The 20,141-nt window shown below is 53.5% G+C and overlaps 4 protein-coding genes across 4 annotated transcripts in view; 3 read left to right on the top strand and 1 right to left on the bottom strand.

The window, feature by feature from the left end:
- The window catches only part of EMWEY_00011440 (voltage gated chloride channel domain-containing protein, putative), a gene marked incomplete at both ends in the record, with an annotated part of 5,640 nt that extends 2,844 nt beyond the window's left edge, over nt 1-2,796 (top strand). The window contains 5 exons of the mRNA XM_013478984.1: nt 454-707; nt 963-1,289; nt 1,575-1,681; nt 1,898-2,500; nt 2,697-2,796. Of these exons, the coding sequence (XP_013334438.1) occupies nt 454-707; nt 963-1,289; nt 1,575-1,681; nt 1,898-2,500; nt 2,697-2,796 (1,391 nt within the window). The remainder of the gene's footprint in view (nt 1-453; nt 708-962; nt 1,290-1,574; nt 1,682-1,897; nt 2,501-2,696) is intronic.
- A 1,747-nt stretch (nt 2,797-4,543) lies between these two features.
- Nucleotides 4,544-6,989, top strand: EMWEY_00011430 (zinc finger (C3HC4 type RING finger) protein, putative; the record flags this gene model as incomplete). The annotated part of the gene is made up of 5 exons (XM_013478983.1): nt 4,544-4,960; nt 5,315-5,537; nt 5,845-5,902; nt 6,016-6,717; nt 6,875-6,989. 5 exons carry the CDS (start codon nt 4,544-4,546, stop codon nt 6,987-6,989), a joined length of 1,515 nt encoding a protein of 504 aa, XP_013334437.1.
- Nucleotides 6,990-7,711: 722 nt separating this feature from the next.
- Nucleotides 7,712-8,821, bottom strand: EMWEY_00011420 (OTU-like cysteine protease domain-containing protein, putative; the record flags this gene model as incomplete). The annotated part of the gene is made up of 1 exon (XM_013478982.1): nt 7,712-8,821. One exon carries the CDS (start codon nt 8,819-8,821, stop codon nt 7,712-7,714), a length of 1,110 nt encoding a protein of 369 aa, XP_013334436.1.
- Nucleotides 8,822-11,408: 2,587 nt separating this feature from the next.
- EMWEY_00011410 (hypothetical protein, conserved) lies at nt 11,409-16,445 on the top strand (the record flags this gene model as incomplete). Its single annotated transcript, XM_013478981.1, has 4 exons — nt 11,409-12,441; nt 12,524-13,024; nt 13,119-15,439; nt 15,576-16,445. 4 exons carry the CDS (start codon nt 11,409-11,411, stop codon nt 16,443-16,445), a joined length of 4,725 nt encoding a protein of 1,574 aa, XP_013334435.1.
- Nucleotides 16,446-20,141: the final 3,696 nt, after the last annotated feature.

Raw genomic sequence — 20,141 nt, 5'->3', positions numbered from 1 at the left:
GGGGGGGGGGGGGGGGGGGGGGGTATGCGGGTGGATATGTCTTTGTATGCTGCAGCAGCTACGGCTTTTGGGAGTTAGTTCCTTTTGCGTGTTTGGGTGTCTTGGGGGGTCTTCTGGGCCCCGTCTTCGTGCGACTATGCATGAAGTGGCTGCGCATGCACAAAACCTTCCTGGGCAACGGATGCAGCCCAGTAAAGGAGGCTGCCCTTGTAGCCGCCGTGTCCGCAGTCACCAACTACGCTCTGCCGATGATGCGACACACTTCTGCTGTTTTGCTGGGCAAGCAGTAGCACATCAAACCCAATCCGCAGTCCTACACCCTGTAACCCGAAATCGAACAGTAAACGTTCCCAAGGCCGCAGTGACCTAGTAGTAATAGCAATAGGATAATTCTGTGAAGCGCATGTAAGCCTGAGGGCTTCTGGTTTTAGGGTTGCTTGCTGCGGTGTTCAGAGAATTTGTTCTCTCGCTGCAGCGCAGACGCCTCAGCGGACCCGTTGAACATGTGCGTCCGTGCGAGCAGCAGTAACAGCAGCGGCAGCAACAACAACAGCAGTGGCATTCAGGGCCCCGCCCCCTCCGACGCGTACCGAGTTGACGGAGGCCTCGCCCTGGAACTTTGTTGCGTTTTGTTTTTCAAGACGATTTTGACGGTCTTCTCCTTCGGCCTCATGGTGCCAGCAGGCATCTTCATCCCAGCTCTGACAGTCCGTCCAGAGTCTAAGCTTTTGGCATTAGGGTTTTGAGAGACTCCGAGTTCGATAGTAGTTGTGTTCCTCACTGTGGTAACAAGGTTTAGAGTGCAGGGTTGCCTGTGTCCCCTGTTGCATGTATGCGCGCGCGCTTTGGCAGTGTGGCTTTTTCTGGTGGCGTGTCTGATGTCTTGAGCGGATATTTCTTTGGGATATAGGGTTTAGGACTTCGCTTCAGCATTGTTTGTTCCTCGGCTTTGTGTGTTACAGATTGGGGCGTCTTACGGTCGTCTGATGGGTTTGCTGATGCTGCGCCTGCGATCAGTGTTTACGTTGGCTGCTGCTGGGGGGCCTTCTGCTAGTCCCGGGGCGTATGCATTGGTGGGGGCTGTCTCGTTTCTTGGGGGCGTCACACAAACCAACATTGCGCTGATAGTCATTCTAATTGAAGTCACGAAAACGTCGGCGGCTCTTGCGCTGCCCTTTCTGCTCTCCCTTGCCATTGCCAAACTCCTCAGCGCACAAACGCAACAGGGAGGGTTCTACGCCGCCCTCATTCGGTTCAAGAAGCAGCCCTACTTCTTCCATGAAACGCAGGTCCATATGGTAGTTAGCTAGCTAAGACACGCAACACACACATGCGCACACATTGAGAGGTGTAGAAAGGGGAGGGAACATAACGAGAATCGTCTCCTGCAGCTCTTGCTGCCGGTGCGGCTGCTCATCGTGCTACCTGCGCATGCTGCATGTCTGCCCGCTGCGGTTGTTGCTGTTGCTGCGTACGGTGAATGCGCTGTAGCTTGCGCTGAACATATCGCTGCAGGGGGCCGCTAGACATAGCCGTTTACTCACAATTGTGGTGTTAATGAATCTGTCCCGCAGGTTTGTTTCGACGGGCTGACCGCTGCGGAAGCGATGACGAGGGACCTTCAAGTTTTGTCCGTAGAGGAGACTCCAACAGTAGCAGGCCTCAAGGCCCTGGCAGAAAAGTGCGCAAAATGCTAAACCCTAGACCCAAGCCCCAGCAGAGCAGCGATTGTGTACCCAGCAAACGCAGCTGAAGTCTGCCCCAACAACACTGCACCGATCTTATTTTTTAGCTGTAGTAGCACTGGCAACCACCCCAGAAGCAGCTGTGAAAGTGTCTATGTTGGCTGCAGCTGCGCCTTCCACGGGTTCCCAGTAGTCCTCTCGCGCACCAGCAGGCGCCTCTGCGGCTATATGCATGCGTGGCAGCTGCGGTCGCTGTTGCAGCAGCTGCTGCAGCTGGAGCATCCTCTGGTCCATGCCCACACGCTCGTCTCCTTTCATGCCTTCCGCTCGTCGGCAGCCGCTGTTTCCGCACAGCAGCATCAGCAGCACCAGCGGGAGAGGGCTGTAAGGTCGTCTGTCTGTCTACTTGTCCTTGACGAAGATGGGACCTTACGGCAGTCTTTCCCGCTGCTGCATTTGGCGGCAGACGGCCGTTTGCGAGTCGCAGCACCATCGCCAGCAGCAGCCTCTGCAGCATCTGCACAGTTGGAAAGAGGACACTCTGAAGGAAACAAATCATTTTCTGAGGGTTCTTCAGGTGCAGTGGAGATGCAGAGGCTGACGTGTGTCTCGCATCCAAAGGAGCTCGCCACAACAGCGACAGAAACAGATGCAGGAGAAGATGCAGCAGTAGCGGCAGCAACAGGGCAATGCACTGCTGCTGGCGTTCAGGTGTATGTTGACCTATCGCTGCTTGTGGATGAGGAGGTGCTGCAACTGCCGCCCCACACTCCTCTGTTGCAAGTATATCGGCTATTCGGCTTGCTGCAGTGCGAGTGGGTAACACGTATTGCTGCTGTCACTTTACCGCTGCTCTTGCTGCTACTGGTGTTGCTGCAGTTGCGGCCTGTGCAGACGGTCCTCAATATGCCCTGTTGGGATTGTGACAGGTGTTGTTTCTGCTGCCGGGGGTGCAGCAGATTACTATTTTCAATGATTGTGTGCCCGCTGTTGCTGCTGCGCTTTTTAAAGGGTCTGTTTGCTGTCTCGCTGCGGTGTCTTGGTGGGCCTCATCGGCAAGAAGAGTTTCCTCACTACCATGAGGACTCCACAACTAGATGAGTGCTGCTAATCTTCTTGTACGCAGCAACAGCTAGTGCTTCTCCAAATGTAGCACTTGACACCACGGGTATGGCGCTGCTGCAGTACTTCTGCAGTACTGCAGCAGCTGCTTCAACAGTAACAGCATTACGTGCCTTCTGCTCCAAAAGCAACAGGAGACACGGGAGAGTAACGGGATTCGTTTGGGTTTACAGACGCCGAGGGACGTCATGCAGGGTGCGTTCTCAGTGTTTGTGCCTGCGGTGTATATATAGCTAAAGCCGCAATGGGCACATTAATCCAGAGCAGAGCAACTCCGTAGCATTTTTGCTGTCTCCAGGGCTAGCAGCCTCTTGTCCGGGGTCATCACCGCGGCCATGCCGGCCATTATCAAATTTTTCTTTTTCAGCTTAAGCAGTTCATAGTGCTACATATTTCAACTTAGACACAAGCATGCAAATGAAGCAAACAAATAAAAGCAAAGGCAAGGACGTCGTAGCAGCAACAACACGCCCGCCTACGTGCAGCAGTGCAGAGGCCTCCCTAACTGCCTTGATCGGTGTTGTTGATGCTGCAGTTCCTACCGCTATTGCTTTTCTTTTTGTCGCTTTCCATTCCTCAGAGCCACATGCGGCCCCGAGGATGCACCATAAGCCTGGAGGTGAGGTAATCCTGTGACCATCAGCAGCAACCGGTGCTGTTGGGCGATGGTGTATCGTTGTTGCCGCTATAAATTGCTGCGTGAGCGGCAGCTGTTGCTGCGAGCACTGCTGCAGTTGGTGGGCCTGTTTCACACCCTGTGTGTCTGACTCTGCTGCCCGCCCCTCCGTCTTTTCGCCCGCCCGTGCAAAGATGTCTTACCGATAGCAGAGGTCCCTAGATTTGTCGCTGGACGCCCCTTAGTCTTTCACACCAAGTAGGAACAGGCGTACTGAAGTATTCACTGGGCCTGTAGCGGTCTGCGGCACTTCAGAGACTAAAACGATAACAAGGACAGTAGTAATAAGAACTAAACACTACCGAGAGCTTCAAACCTAGAAGACAACACACTCAAAGGACGTCGGAGCTCCCGCTGCAACCGGGGTGGAATCTGTTGCTGCTGCTGCAGCCACATCAACGAACAGATTCAATAAAAGTATGAAAAAGTGATAGTACTTTTAATTTCGACCTGACGGGTGAATTAGTTCAGCCATCATAGCAGCAGCAGCAATAACTGCACACCGCGCAGTGGTGGGGGGTGTTAGCAACACCCCACGGCTGGCAGTCATCTGCCTACCCACCACCGCCTCTTTTACGCTTGAATGCAGTTCGCTATAACCGGAGACTATTATAAAGCTCAGGTAATGAATTATTTGTAAACTTTGCTGTGCACACACCGGCTTCGGCAGCAGCTGCTGCAACACGAGCAAGGTGTTCCGGTGTATGGACAGCACCCACCAGCCCAGGACTCAGGACCCCACTGCAGGCCCAAACATACTCTTCGCTTCTTTCTCCCCTCTCTTCTACAGCATCTATTCTTCTCCACTGATCCAAAAGTCCGCGCACATTGACAGACGAGTTGCGTTCCAGTTGTACATACACCCTGGCCACCTGCGCAACACCGGCGCAGACAGCATCTGGTCTGCTTTAGTCGGCAGCACGACTGCAGGGGAAGCTACGACCCAAGCAGCAGCGATCACAGTGGCAGCGGAAAGGGTATTAGCCCTTGCTGCAGGGAACACATCAGCATCGGCAGCACAGGAGCAGCAGCACAAACAGGAGCAACGGAGGCAACCAACATGACGAGCACGGGAACTGGGTCCGCTGCAGCTGCAGAGGTCGGCCGATCCTCGTCCTCAACTGCCGCAGCAGCAGGGGAAACAGCAGCAAGAGGAGCAGGAGGAGGAGGAGGAACTGCAACAGGAGGAGCTGCGGTCGGTGATGAGGCGGCAACAATCCCTTCTGGCTTCCTGGGGACACTGGTCCCTGTGCGGAGGACGTTCATTGAAGAAGTGCCAGAGGATCTGCGTTGCCCAATTTGTTATGATGGCGCAGCAAACTGCAGCACCCGCTGCGGTCATTCGTTTTGCCTGCACTGTCTGTACAGCCACATCACCACGCGTATCATCCACCAACAGTCAACCGCCTGTCCTCTCTGCCGCTCTGCAAACGCTGGACTTGGCATCAGCACTGTCTCTGGCGAAAAATCCGCGAGGGTCAGCAGCAGATGCACTCGCAGCAGCAGCACATCTGCTGCAGCAGTGAACTGCAGCAGAGAGCTGCAACAGCAACTAGCTGCAGCAGCAACTAGCTGCAGCAGCAACTAGCTGCAGAAAAGGAAGTGCAGCAGTGACCTGTAGCAATGACATGCAGCAATGAGCAGCAGCGCGGTGTTGATTTGGCCGCATATGTTTTTCGGTGTGAAATGTCCGCCTGCACCTGCTGAGTCCATTGTGTGCATGGCAGCCTGCTGTCACTTGTCCCTGTCTCCGCCCACTGTGGCTATTAGCTGCCTCCAACTGTCTTCGTCCCGTTTCTGCTGTTGCTACTGCTGCTGCACCTGCTTGCAGGCGCGTGCCTTGCGCGTGCGTTGTTTGGGCTTCGAAGGGGGTTGCCAAGTAGAGGGGCCGCTGGCTGAGGTGGAGCAGCACGAGGCCACTTGCCCCACAGTCCTAATCTTTTGCAGATTCCGAGATGTCGGCTGCAGTACTCCTGTCCTACGCAAGGAGGTATGCACTGCTACCTATGTTTGGTCATTGGCTGCCGCTCGCGATGTTGTTGATGTGGCTGAAGGTGTGTTCCTAGTGCTGCTGCTGCCGCTCTGCCCCTGTAGCTGATGCTATTTGTTGCCGGAGTTTAGTGAATATATGCCTTCCTCTGCGTGGGATGCTGCAGGCATCTCTCCATGAAAATCGGTGCCGCTTTAACCCTGCTGTGCGTTGCTGCCAGCATTATCTCTCTGGTTGCAGAGTGAGGGGCATCGAGGAGCTGCTGCAACAGCACGAGCCTCGCTGCAGGTACTGCTGATCCACAACCGGTGTCTGCCCCTCTTCGGCAGCAGCAGCTGCTGCTTATTTGCTCGGTTGTATGCCACCCGTAGGGGCGATGTCTGCAACGCGCCGCTCTGGGTGGCTCAAGGCTGGCCTGCGGCTGCGGGGGTTTGAGGGGTCTTTGCTTAGCAAGTTTAGGGTTGAAGGCCTAGGGTTTAGGACTTTAGGTCTAGGGTCTCGGGGTTTGGATTTCGGCTTAAGGGCCAATGCCTTCTTTGCAGGTACCGGAATATGCAGAAGTTCGTGAGTTGCCGCCACGTTTCATTGGGATGTGGGTTGCGCGTGCGGAAGCAATACCGAGAAAGACACGCCGAGTGCTGTGCCTTCAAAATTCTCCACGAACTCAAACTCAAAAGGCGCGTCCAGCAGCAGCAGCAACAACAGCAGGGAGCATCTTTGGCTGGGCGGAGTAGCGCTCCTCTTAGCGAACGCACTGCCGATGGCGCAGAAACGGCGCCAGCAGGGGCAGCAGCAGAACGCCCCTCCGCAACAGCAACAGGGGTACAAGGAGATAGCTCCTCCGCAGCATCCGCAGCAACGCAAGCTACTGCCGGCGTCCCAGAGGTGGTCGAAGAAGCCCCCGCACCCGAAGAAGCAGCAGAAGAAGTTGCTGCTGCAGCTGAGAGCAAAATGAGCGACTGTGCCGATTTGTGTTTGGCGCTACAGTGGAGCTCGCCCCAGGCGTTGCCAAACGAGCTGTTACTGCTGCGGCTGCAGGAGTTTCTGCCCAACGTGACGGCCATCACCGAGGGGAGGTTCCCCGGGGAATTTCACGTTGTCCTCAAACAGCAAGTCCATACACTGCCAACTGCTGCGGGTGCTGATGCTAGTGTTTCTGTTGCTGTTGTGGCTGTTGCTCCTCTGCTGCGGATGCTGCGAACTTCTGGCCCTACGGCGGTGCTGCTGCTGCTGTTGGGCTGGCTGTACGCGCTTGCACTTGCCGCTGCTATTAATTAGCGTGGCAAGTGCACTCATGGCCGCAGCTGTACGCGGAGTCCGCCAATTTTGCCTTTACTCCCCGCGTTTGTTGTTGAGTGGCAGTTTGAATCGCGGGCTGCTTCTGCTGTTGATGTTTCTCAGGGTCCCGTTGCTGGCAGTTCGTTCGATTGGGATGGCCGGGGATCCGAACATGAGCTCAAATCTGTCGGGTTTGGGGCTTCTTTACAAGGGGCTCACCACCCTCCAATCCCCATAGGAGTTCGTAAGAGGCAGCCAGATACCCTCTGCCTTTGTTCTAGGGTGGGCTGGGTTGCGGTCTTTCGCGGATTTTATGGCCTTCTTTCTTCCTCCAATTTGCTGCTGCCCAACTATTTTAATTCAAACATTGTTGCAGTCACACAAAACCAGTAGAACGCGGGCTAACGACCTTGCTAGCTGGAAGGTACACATGGAGAAAAATACAACGAACGCCCAAATGCAGACGAACACTTCACGCCGTATACAGCTGCTGCAGCAACAGCGCATCGGCAGCGGCACCGCACCACATCTGCCACAACCACGGCGCGTTGCTGTGGCCGCAGCCGCAGCATGTGCTGCAGGCCGCTGCACTCCATGTAGCAACGACGATTTCCCGTGCCTCTATTTAGGCGATGTCTAGTCCGTAACTGCACCACCACTTGCAGCAGCGCAATACCAGCAGCAACAGCAACAACAGCCGTCTGCAGCACATGTGCCCGTGTTGCTTTAGCGGAGTCCCATTCGCCTCTGGTATTCGTGCAACTATGTAAAAAGAAACTGCTGTGGATTTGATGCTGGGGGAGTCTGGACTGCCCGGTTCGCGACCAGCTCGGCTGTCGTTATTTCCCGTCTCCTGTTGATGCTGTTTGCTGCAGCAGCAGGAGGGATTGCTGTTTCTTGGCGTAGCCAACAACAGTAGTCTGACTTGCGGAGAAGCTGGTTCAGCGCTTATGTATGAATTTAGGTGTGGGGTGTGAGTGCTGTTGCGTTTCGGGTGTCTTTAAGGGCGAAGGCGTTGTAGTGTATTGGAGAGATATATGTGAGGAACAGATGCCTCTTGGGCTGCATTTTGCGTCCATCGTTCTCGGGGTCGTACCGCAAGTACCAGCTGGAGGGCGTGGAGGTAATGAGGTGTATAGAGCAGCAGAACGCGTCTGCAATCGCTCGGAGCGACAACTCATCTCCCCATGTTCCACTTCTGCTCATGTCCCTCAAGTAGCATTCCAGAAGCTGAGGGGTCTCGAAGAACACCCCATATACCGCCCGCTGTCTGCGCATCTGTGCCACAGCCTCTCGCCGCACAAACCCATGGAAGCCTTCGCTGCCGAACAAATTCAATGAACACGAACGGAACTGGCAATTGCCGTCACCTACGGACGTCACAGTGCGGCAGCCGAGGAAAGACAGCCGCTGCTCCAAAAGGTCGACACTGTTCGCTTCCCACGCATTCACGCTCTTGGGGTACTCTGCTGCGTCTCCACCCGCTGCCGCTGCTGCTGGGCTGTTGCTGTTGCTGTTGAACAGCTGCTCGTCTCGGCTGTTCCTTCTAAACAGCCATAGACGCCGAATCAAACGGGGTTTCTGCTTCTCCTGTGCCTCTCCTAAGTCATCAAGAGGTCCAGACTCTCTCCTGTGCTTGTGAGAATTCATCAGCGCCACGCGGCTGCTGCATTTCTTGAGCTGCAGTGCTGCCGGACCTCCCGAGGAGGGGCCACTGATGGGAACCTTACGCCCACCCTCTCTCTCCCCACCAGCATCAGGGAGACTTAAATGCCTCCTCTTAAACTCCCTGTCCGCTCGGATGGCCGCCACTCTGTTGCGGACTATCAAATACGCCTTCAAGACTGTTGCGAAACTCTGCACGTCAACGCGGCGCTCCAGGCGGTCGAGTAGCACGAAGTCTTCTTCTGTCATCGGGAGCAACGCAGGGCCCTCACCTCCTCCTCCTGAGCGTTTTCTCGCTCCCACGGTCCACCCCCGCACATCTGGTGACTCCTCGTCGGAGCTCATCGAGGAAGAAGAGGACCCTGAGGAGCTCAAAGCCTTCGAGTCAAAGCAAGTTCGCACCATGGCGGCCACCAACAGACCTTCCCGCTCCTTGTCGTTCAGCACCAGCTGGTGCTACTGCTACAGCAGAAACGCACACAGGCACTCTAGAGTGCCTTGCGTGCTGCTGCGGCTGCAGACACTGGTGGTGACGCTTGTAGAGTCGACTTGACGCTCGCTACTTCTCTTGCAGCAGTGGTCCACGAGTACGCTGCTGTCTTCGACGCCAAACCCAATGCTGCTGAAGTGCCGGAGAAAAACGGGAGTAGGAGAGCTCGCATGAGGCCGTCGCCTGCGCCAGCAACGAATGACTGCTGTTACCTCAGAAGGACCCCCGCGTCGCGGAGACTTCGGGGGCCCTGAATGACAAAAAAAAAACTTTTGAAGGCACGATTTAGATAATTGAAATCATAAAACATCAGACGCTACGGAAAAGCAAAGTGAGAGGAAGGCTGCCGCCTCGACCCGCACGGCGGTCACGGGCTGTTTGCTGTTGTCGTCACTGCTGCAGCTGCTGCCGTTGCTGTGGTTGTTAGCCTCCCACACAAATCAACCTACTAATTAATCAATGCTGCATCAGGATAATTAGCTTCTGCTTCTAGACAAATGCTGCTGCAGTAGGGACTCCACTACAGCTGCCGCTGTAACGGACGGACGAGGCAGAGAAATTTATCCAAAGGAATCAGAGGGGCCCCAAGAGATCGACTTCCGCTGTTGTTTCCTTTGATTATAGAACACTAAGGATGGTTTCCCCTCATTGTGAAGTGACAAAATGCAAAAAAGGAGCTCATTCTTGTACGTGCTATTTCATAAGAAGGCTTTCATTCAATTCCTATGGGAACACCTTGGGACAGAAACTCGTTCTGGAGCGTGTGGTTTCCCTAGGCTGTCAATAAATTTGGGGCAAAACAACATGAAAACGAGAGTTATACTTGAAAGCGCTTTCTTTCTAGTTAACTCTTTTGCTCAATTCGCCACTAACCAACTCAAAGAGGAAATTCTTTCTTGAACATGCTCCTCCCACAAGAAACACGTTCACTCAATTTGCATTCTAGCAACCCGAAGAAAAAAACTCGTTATTTAGGGTTTTTGAGCCGTAAATAATACCAACTCATTCAAGAAAGTTTTCTTTGGGATACATCCAATTTTGGGTACACTTAATATGCTTTCGTCGCCAGCTGGCAGGACAAGAAGCCTTTCGTGGGAGGCTTCTTCTTTTCGATTTATTTTTGCTGCAAATTGAGCGAACAGCCTATTTAGACACTCACATTCCAGTCTTCTAATGCTGGCTAGTTTTCTATTTATTGCGCCTTAGCAGCTGTTTGCAGCAGAATTTCAAAACCAACATTTTTCTAACGCTTCGTGTAATATATGTATATATAGTGACTTGATATGGAGTAGTCACCGACATATGTCTCAGTGAAAAGTCCCCAATTGTGGATTATAGGCTCTCTGAGGAAATTCCAAGTGTCCATATATACGATCTTTAGCTCGGACAGCCCCACAAGTGTAGCCATTGTACATAGTCCGTGCCTGCATCAAATGGGCGTACATAGGGTCTTATGCTTGCATGCCTAGCTTGACCATTACAGTTGTTGAGCCAAGAAGGTCTACAACGGCAAGAAAAGTTTTGTCGCATATGCCGCATCTCGTCTTCAGTGCCAGGAGGTCTTGAGTCGCTGTGTGCATTCATCCTTAAGATTCGTACGTGATAATCAGGTGCTTCTGTGAAACTCTAATGGTCTTATGGAGATCCGTTGGAACTTACAACGGTTATCTGCACAGGCCTAGTGCCGCCTGATTTTTCGAGGTCATTCAACAGTAGAATTCATGCACACTCTTCTGCTGCAACTCTCTTCGGGGCACGGCCGTACCTGCCGGGTTGAGGTTGAGGTCGAAGGCGTCAAGTGAGGAGGAAGCAGCAAAATTGTCTTTATTCATGTTTAGTTGGGAGAGAGAAAAAGGCTCAAATGTATACAAGAGCATACAACGCACTGCTAAGAACAGCCAACGTCTCGACGGAGTCTTGACTGTGCAGCAGAAGCCGCTATCTACCGCAGCATAATAACACGCACTGGAAAAGGACCTAAATGACAGTGTTTCTAAGTAAAACCCTGAAAAATGCACCAACGATTAATTATTTCTCGTAGAAGCGGGAGAGTATCCTGCAACCATAGTGAACGGTCCGGCCAGCTCCCTGAGCACCCTCGCAGGGATATGAGGAAAGAGGAACCCCAGCAAATATATTTCAGAATTAGTTAATTTAAAAACTAAATATGCCTGAGATATTATGAAGGATACGCTTCTCCCCTTCCCGGTGGACCGACATATGGACGGCATATCGCGCATTATGACGTCGTTCTTTTGATGCTAGACGACTGCAACCCCTGAGATGCTCCGTAAAGAGATGAAACCTTCTTAGTTATTCGTCAAGTTAAGACAGGCGTAGAAGACATACGAAAATGATGCGCTTCCTCCGGAGCCGCTAGCTGCATCACGGCAGCAGCCCAGGGCAGTAGTAGTAGCACCGTGCGCAGCAGTTCCTCCGTCTGCAACAGCGGCAACAACAATAACAGCAGACAGCTGCGTAGCGTGCATGCCTACAGCAGCAATGACTTACCAGAAGCACTCCACTGCTTCAGGAGCTCTGGGTCTCAGCGGGTTAGGGGAGGCCTGCAGTGGCCGCCTCACCAGAAGCAGGGGAGGCAGCAATGCCGAACACGCTCAACAGCCCTCAACAGCTGCGCAAAGTATTGCCTCTCTAGGTGCGTGTGGCGACTGTGGGTCAATCGAAGAGGCCAACAGTTGTCGCAGCTGCGGCGGCAGCAGAAACGCTGGAAGTAGCAGCTGCAACAGGAACAGCAGCAGCAATGAAAACAGAGGTGATGGGGACTTCGTTAGCGATGTCTTGCTTCGCGAGTTTGAGTTCGAGGACTTCTCCCGCGCGTCCTGTTGGGAGCAGCTACAATATGAGCTGGTCTCCTGTCTGCGCCGCCTCCCGATTATTGCAGCTCGAAGTCTGTATTTGCAACAAGTGGCGAATGCGCATGTAGAGGCGGCATCAGCAGCTTCTGGTGCTTCTGTCCATACTGTTGCATGCATGCACAGCGATGCGAGCTGCAGCAGCAGCTGGCATGCCTGCGCAGTCCCTCCCCCCCAGTTCGCTTGCTTGTGTTGTTCTCCGCAGCAACAACAGCAGCAACAGCGCTGTGCGCTGTCTCTGCAGCTTTTTGCTCCCCTAGTGCTGCAGCTGTTGCTCCATATTCCGAAGCTTCCTATCGCTTCTCCAAAATATGCGGAAGGCCATCCAGGGCAACACTTGCGGATTACGTACACGCGTGCTCCCCCGCTGCCCGAATTTGGCTGCTGCTGCAGCAGCAGCAGCAGAAGCAACAGCACCATCTGGGCGTCAGCAGATGCACCGCGACCGGAACAGCAACCTCCAGAAGGCCTGCGCCTCTCGAGCCCCTCCATGTCCCCAATATATTTCGACAGCAGCACCGACGGTTGTAACTCAACCGGCAGCAGCAGCAGCAATAAGAAGAACAACAAGGAACTTCGTTGCGGCATTTGCGCTGCATGCATTCTTAAGTGGGAGCACTTCTTTCCAAGCCGCGCACCGTCAATCCAGAGGAGCTTTGGGGGTGAGTTTATTGTCTGCAACTAAATATTCGATTTCTCTGGCGGATATCAACTATTTTTTGCTGCTGTCCCTTGCCTCTGCAGTGTCGGAGTTCCTGCAAATCGAAACAGTCCGTTTGTGCGAAGTACCGGACGCAGCAGCAGATGCAGCAGCAGAATCAACAGGATGCGCTGACCAGGGCGCAGGACCAGCTACAAGGGGAGCTGCTGCGGCTGTTCCGCTACGCGTCCGTAAGGAGACAGCACGCGCGTCCCTTGCAGCTCTCGGAATAGCGTCGCGTGCAGCTGAGCTGCGCCAGCTGGAATCAGCAGGCCAGCTTCAACAGCATCAACAGCGGCAGCTCTTAAGTCAGTTGCCGCTCTTCTCTTTGCATGATCCACAGCACGGGGATTGCGTAGGTTCGCAGGTGCTGGTGTGTCCAGCGAGCGTTGGCTCAGGATTTGCTACAGAAGCATCCGCAGCAGAAGCGGCACCGGAAGATGATGAGGAAGCAGGGGCCGGCGGACGAAAAGGGAGCGCTTTGCTGATACGGCAATATGAATCTCGTTGTCTCTCTTCTGATTTCGTGGATTGCGACCTCTCTAGTGCGTCTTGTTTGTCTCCTGTCTTCAGCGAGTGTATTTCCTCCAGGCCACTTTAGTATTTGGTCGCTGTGACTTGTGCGGTTTGCCTTTGCAGCGTTTCTTCATTTGCTGCTGCCTCACCTGGGTGCGAAGCTGCGACAGGTGCCTCAGTCACACGAACAGCACCACGCCCTGTCTCTGCTGCAGCAGCTGGTTGTAACGGCACAGTACACGTACTTTTTGCCGAGCCCTTGGCAGCAGACATACAACAGCCGCCAAGCAGGTGGAGCTCTTGCAGCTGCCGTTGTCGTGGGACCCGAAGCTTGGTGGCTACACCAGACCAACTATACCTCCGATGTTGGCAAAGGCACCAGCAGCTGTGGCAGCAACAGCAGCAATAGCAGGAGCGGGCCTAGCGAATGCATCATCAGTGAGTGGCGTGAGGTAGCTGTGGGGGCCGCAACTCTGCCGTTGGGCTCGGACGGCACCCCGGCGCCCTCTGCCGACAAGTTGCTACAGCAGCTGCTGCTGCAACGGTGCCCCTTCGAGGCTCTGCATGTGATATGGTGCTCCCCAATGCAACCGTTACGAGACTTCTGGAGCAGCAGCAGCAGCGGCAGCAGGCCGCTTGCTGCTGCGCTGGACTGCCGCCTGCGGCTGAATCTCAACGCTTCCCTGTTTCTGGCCCACGAAAAGCTGGTGCAGCATTACAGCATGTCGCTGAAGACCCTGGAGCGGCAAGCACAGCATGCAACAGACTTTCTGCAGGAGGATGCGTGGCAGCAGCAGTGCGGCGTTACCAGTCGTGTTTACCAGCTGAGCCGCTTGCTCCTGCTCGCCGGCAGGAGCAGCAGCAACTGCAGCATCAAGCAGCAGCCCTTCGCTTCCTTGACTTCGAAGGCCTTCCGTGATATCGAGCGAGCACGAATTCGCCGCCGGGAACCCCACGGCGTGCGCATGAAAGGGCAGTCTGCTACTCCCACAAAGCGCAGCCGAAGGGACAGCACCAGCAGCCTCCGCAACAGCAGCAACAGCAGCAGCGACAGCAGCAGCCACAACAGCAGCAGCCAAAACAGCAGCAGCCACAACAGCAGCAGCAACGACAGCAGCAGCAGAAATGCCAGCATATATAGCACTACAAGAGAGGCTGAAGCAGCTGCCATCGAAGCGGAAGTGCAGCACCTGTTCAGGCCAATGACCCGCCAGCAGCAGCTGCTGATACATGAGCAGCAAGTTAAGAGGCTGCTTCTTATCGGCATTAGCAGCTGCACTCCATGTAGCTGCTGCTGCAGCGCCTGTGGATGCTGCGGCATTGACTTGGCATTCGCGTTGTTGTGGGGCAGCAGTAGTAGCAGCAGCTTCTTCGCGGAGTTGGCGTTGTGTGCAGGGGAGCAGCAGCGACTCGTTGAGGTGCAAAGACTCTGGCAACGGCTGCTTATGCAGCTTCGCTGGATGTGGGATCGGAGGTTGCTATTGCCGCGTGTCGTTTCTGGCCTGACGGCTGCAACGTCGATTGCATGCGCAGCGGAGGCAGCGGAAGCAACAGCAAAGGCAGAAGCAGCGGCCACAAATGGCTGCGAACCCCGGGGCGCTCTAGCAGCGGGACTGGGGGTGGCCTGCTGCCCCGACGGCCCCAGTGCGCTTCCCGATGTTTGCTGTTGCTCCCTACAGCAGCAGCTGCAGCAACTGAACTGCGCGACGCAGCAGCAGAGGCTGCAGTGGCTCTTGCAGGACATGCCAAGGGAGCAGCAGCAACAACCCTTTGAGTCTCTACGATTTGTACTGCCTCCCCCAGAGGGTCTTTCTCACTTCCACGAGCCGATTCTGCCCATTCTTCCCCCCATCACCGAGGCGAGTTTGACAACCGAAAGACTTTCCTTGCTTGACAGATGCTTGAAGGTGTTTGCGTTGCACGTTTTTATTGCTGCTCCCCTTTGTGACGACAAAAAAAAAGGCCTCAGATATCTCTGTGTCCAGTTGTATTCTGCTGCGGGCACTCAGGGCACCCTTGCGATGCATGCGGCTCTCCTGAGAGAACGCAACAGGAGCGGATATGCAGCGCGAAAGGATTTTGGGGACCACTGCGAAGAGCTGTTAAGGGTGGCAAATAAAGATGCGTGTACATCCCAGGCCAGTGCAGTTTGGTGGCAGCACTGCTTCGCTTGCCTGCCCCGCAGTGTGGAGCAGTTGCTGCAGCAGCGAGGACAGCTCTTGCAGGAACGGGAAAAAGCGCATTCAGCTGCTCTCTCTGCACTCCGTGCTTCAGGTTACACACGCGAAGCGGTGCTGCAGGCTGCGAGGGCTGCGACTGCGGCTGCAGTGACTGCTGCGGCTGCCTTTGCAGCAGCACAGTCAGAAGAGTCGCAGAAGCCAGACTGTGGGAATGTCGAATGCTCGGCAAAAGTGGAGAAGGAGCAGCTCTTTTTTAACAGCCTGGTTGGTTTCTGTGTTTAGTAGCCGCCGCTTGAACTGGAGGGTGGTGAGCAGGGATTTATGTGTGCTCATGTTCTGCTGCAGTTTCTCGATGCAGTTCCGGTGCCCGCCTACTGCTGCTGTCGTTTTGATGCTGCAGGTTGAAGGCGAAGGGGCGCTGCATGGCCTGGAATCTCTCACAGCGACGGACCTGCTTGTGCAGCTGTTGCGGGTGCTCGTTGCTTCGCTGGTTGAACAATGCCGACTCACTTGTGCGTGCGTCTTGGGTAGCATCCGGCGCCGCGATAGCAGGCGCTGCATGTATGTCCCAGGTGTTGCTGCAGCGCGCTGTACAGTTGGCAACAGTTGCTGCAAAGGGCGGCTGTTCCCCTGCCACATCCCTGCTCTTCAAGCTGCTGCAGACGACCTCCAGCGACACGCGATTGCACATGCGGCGGGCGCAGCGGCTGCTGCTGCCGATGATGCCTTGGCGTGGTTGCCGCCCCTTGCTTTGCTTGCTGCGTGTATGCGATGTGAGTACATCATTTCTGCTGCCGTGGGACTGTGCCGACTGATCGGCACAGACCCCCCTGCTCTGGCAATTGTCAACCGCGCTTTACAGCTGTTACTGCTCCGGTTGCAGCAGCAGGAGCAAGCAGCAGCGGCAGCGGCTAGCTGCTCCACTGGGCGTCGAGAGGGCACACGCCAGACAGTGAGGAAGTTTCCAGAAGCCGAGTGTGACATCTTACTGCCAATCCTCTCGTGCAGTGAGAAGCGGGCGCTGCAGCAAATGTTGAATCGCTATCAAGGTCCAACCAAGAACTCCGCAGCAACCACAGCAGAAGCCGCTACCGCTCCTTGGGAAGCTGTCTTGCCCTGGCCCCCGTTTGCCCAGGAATTTGTCCTTCTGCTACAGTCTCACACTTCAGACGGGAACCAGCAAGGGGCACTCCGGAAGTGGGTGTTCTACTGCCGAGAGCAGCATGCCGACAGAGCATTTGCAGTAACAAGAGAGCGTTGCATTCAATAGAGTGCTTTATCCCGTTCGAACCGCCCAGTATGAGGAGAGGTGTAACGGTGCATTGAAACGCGTTTGCTACATTATTTTAAGGCACTCGGGACTGCGTCCTTGCTATCTGTTGGAGCAAGCCCCCGATATTACACTTCCGAGATAGTCTTACTTCTACCAGGGTGTTAAGAGACCTTAGGGCCTCAGTCTTCCGTGTTTGACGAAAGTGGGTTCGACGGGCTGGCGGCGTTTACCGTACTATGTTTACTGGTCAGGAAGTGTCGATGCTTCCTCAAAAATGACTAGTACTCTACTACACCCCCATGCACAGGCGAGCCTGCAAGTAATCTTCTGGGCTTCGGCATTATTTCGAATCGGTGTTTGCCACGAAGGCGCTTAATACGTCATTGCGGAAATCGTGTAGTGTGCAACGGAATAACTTTCGTCTCTCGAGGAACCTGAGGTTGAACCTCTTGGTGAGCCATAGACTTCCCCATTATACAGGTATATACAATGTATAAGTCTGTAACGTGCGAGTAGTACTATATTCTGACTACAGTATCCCCCAGCACGAAAACGAACAATCAAGAACAATGCGGTTCACGAAAAGTTGCGTGCACCTGCCGCCGTGCAGTATTGTGAAGGACTAACCATCCCACTGCCAAAATCATACGGGCAGCAAGAAGCTGTATTAATGCGGAAAAGTTGCACCTTTTAACGCATTCTAGTACTGTCGAGATTATCACTAGATATTAGGCGTATAGCCAAATGTCCAGCCTTTCTGCGAGTAGTTTAGAATGCCCTGCCTCTGATCATTATCCCCAAACAGTAGCCGGCTACTTGCTGATGTGGTGTGTCCCGGTGCACTTTAGATAATTAGCTTCTTTTGGAACTCCTGTTGTAATGATAGGAGTTCGTGGCCTTCGGGTAAGCGGGCGGAGGAGACGGCGAAGCACGGCAATCTGCATTTGGTTCAGCTTCCTCGTCGTTGAGCCAAGAAAAATCGAATTCGTTGGCGGTACCTGTCGCGCTTACGATTTGGTGAAGTAATTTGATTACTCTGATTCAAACGAACATGCAGTTTCCACAGGCACTCTTCTAGCTGCTCCTGTTGGACAAAGGCATTGTAGTTGCAAACGCCATATGTCATGACTTTAGATAACAACTAGGTGACGATGTGACTATTTCAGAAAGAATCCATCTATTGGAACTTCAAGCACAGCGATCACTTTCTTACTGCTCCATTTTTAGGAATCTCTTAAGGACTTCGTCTCTGCCAGCCATGGATAGCTCCCCTCCGGCTGTTATGCTACCTCTACTCTCTGCACCTTCGGTCTCCTTGGGTACCTAAACGAAGAAAATTTAGGTTGCTGCAGCGTTCTTTCATCTCGTCAAGGGCCTTCGCACGATTCTTTGCCTCTTTTTAAGCAGTGCACACTTGCCATTGTACTGTTTCGTTTGCCAGCTAGTCGAGCCCTCACGTCGAGCAGGCTGAACCACCGATAAGGCGCATGAAGGCGCAGTTAGTCGCATGCACATCAGCGTGCGCTTCCCCAAACAACTACGCTAACGCTGTCTTTGCAAACGGTGACAACATGCATCTGTGGTTTTGCTTGTGAGTTTGCGTGTATGCCCAAAGTACAACTGGCACTTAACTACATTGTATTAACCAAATGGTGACAGAGTAGGCAGTAGGCGGCGGTATGCGAACCACTGCTTCAACAGAAGCTCGAGCTCTACTCGGCGGCCATCAGTACCCCTCAACACGATGAGTTCACTCTTCTGCTTGTTGCAAAGTTCATGAAGGCGGGATATCTCAGCTCTCATTTTGAGTTCTCTTTCTGGAATCAGCACAGATAGCATAACTTTAGACTCCACTCCAGCCGCCTGAGGCAGCGAATGTGCCGCTTCATATTGCCCTGCACCTGAATCTCACCGTAATTGTTCGCCTTGGCATACTGACGTATTTTGGCCTTGACCTTTGCAACCGTACGGGGTGTTAGGGGGGGACCCAATAGGCGGGGGGACACTTCTGGGGTTTCTGGAGATGCTCTTCCACAGCCCTTCCTGGGAATGGGTAAGTCGCCCTTCTCTATAACTGCAATTAGAGCATATTCAAGGACATGCGTGACAATTGTAGACACAAGCCTACGAAAATCCCTCTAGTGCTTCAGCCACGCAGATGCTGAGCCGTTTGATGGGTTTGCTGAAAAGGCTCTTTAAACAGGCGCTGTGTTGCACCATTCTACATGGCGTTGGCAACCAAAATTTGGATGACACCTCTTTTCTGCACTTTTCGCTGTTGAATAGCCCTTTGTCTCATGAGTATTTCGTTTTGTTCCCGTAATATGGAATTTTCGGTGACGAGCTCCTTGTTTTTCTCTGTCTAAAGGGAAAACAGAGCTCGCAGATTAGAGGAACACTTGTTGCACCATTGCCGTATTACCCTTTTGTACACGCCAACCAAATGTAGTAGCAGTGCAGCCTGAGCGACTAAAATATACCCTCAGCCCTTCTTATTGTTGAGACATACCAGGGTCTTGCTTAAGGCCGCAAAATGTTTGGCCTCTTCTTCCGCCGCCTTGAGGTTTATTGATAGCATTTGGTGCAGAGTCTCCAGCTCCAGTGGGGGTTTTTGTTTCTAGAGGGACAACGTTGCAATGGTTTTAGGTATAAATATGCATCGCACAAACGTGAAACGGTGAAATGTGTTTACGGTGATGTTCTTACATGCCATTCGCTGTGTACTGCAGTCAATCTCCAACGAGCCAAAAATACCATCCCGATGCACAACTAGCTAGGTTGCAAAAATAACAAATGTATAGTGGGGATGGCTAAATACAGTATGATTTGGTTCCATATGCGATCATCTGTAAGCAGGCGAGGAGGCGGACCTTCTGAAGCTTTTTCGTCTGCTCTAAGATATCTTGAGTCCTTTACGAATTCACACACGGGGCATTCACAAATAGGGTTTCTCCCGCTATGTAAACGGAAGTATGTTGGTTCAAAACTGTTCAGGCGGTGTTGCGCTATAATAGTGAAAGTCTTTGGGAAGAGTAGCAGTGGCCATCTACAATAGTGAGCGCCTCTGGGAAGAGTAGCTGTGGCAATCTTGTCAAGTACCTTTGCTGGAATGTTCGTAGATATTGTTTTTCCTGTTCTGCACCATATGGGTTCACATTATTCATAGGGGTCGGTTCCTCCTTGCAGTCCGCAGATATATACGGGTACTTCTATCATGATATTTACTGGCACTAAAGATTTATCGGGAAGGGAACTGCAGGCCCTCGGGTCACCTTGCATGGACCTGACAACCGCTTCTTGTGCGGCGTCTATGCCTTTAAGCACAGCATCGTGCGTTTGTCTGATGGCCGCCAACCGGCTCTCAATACCCCTAGGATCTTCAGTGGATTGGCAAGATCTTGGTTTCTCGGCAGATTCTCCCCATGTGGAGGTGGAAAGCCGTCTCTCTCTACCAAACTGGCAGCATTAGTTAAAACGCAATGCTTGAAGGGCATGAGCTCATTCTGCCATGGTGAAGGCTTATCACACGCATCAGGCTTGTTGAAAGAATCTCCATTTAAAAAAAATAGGCAACCTCTAGACAGAAAACCCTGGTAGTAGTAGTAGTGGGCCTCACTTTATCTTGTCCACAACTGGGACTTTGGCGAGTAAATGAGACAGAAGTTTGAGGCTCTTCAGTTTCTGCTTGCTGGA

Source organism: Eimeria maxima, genomic scaffold (genome assembly GCF_000499605.1).
Source record: "Eimeria maxima Weybridge genomic scaffold, Emw_scaff80, whole genome shotgun sequence".
Taxonomy (NCBI): Eukaryota; Apicomplexa; class Conoidasida; order Eucoccidiorida; family Eimeriidae; genus Eimeria; species Eimeria maxima.
This window is presented reverse-complemented; position numbering and strand designations above follow the sequence as displayed.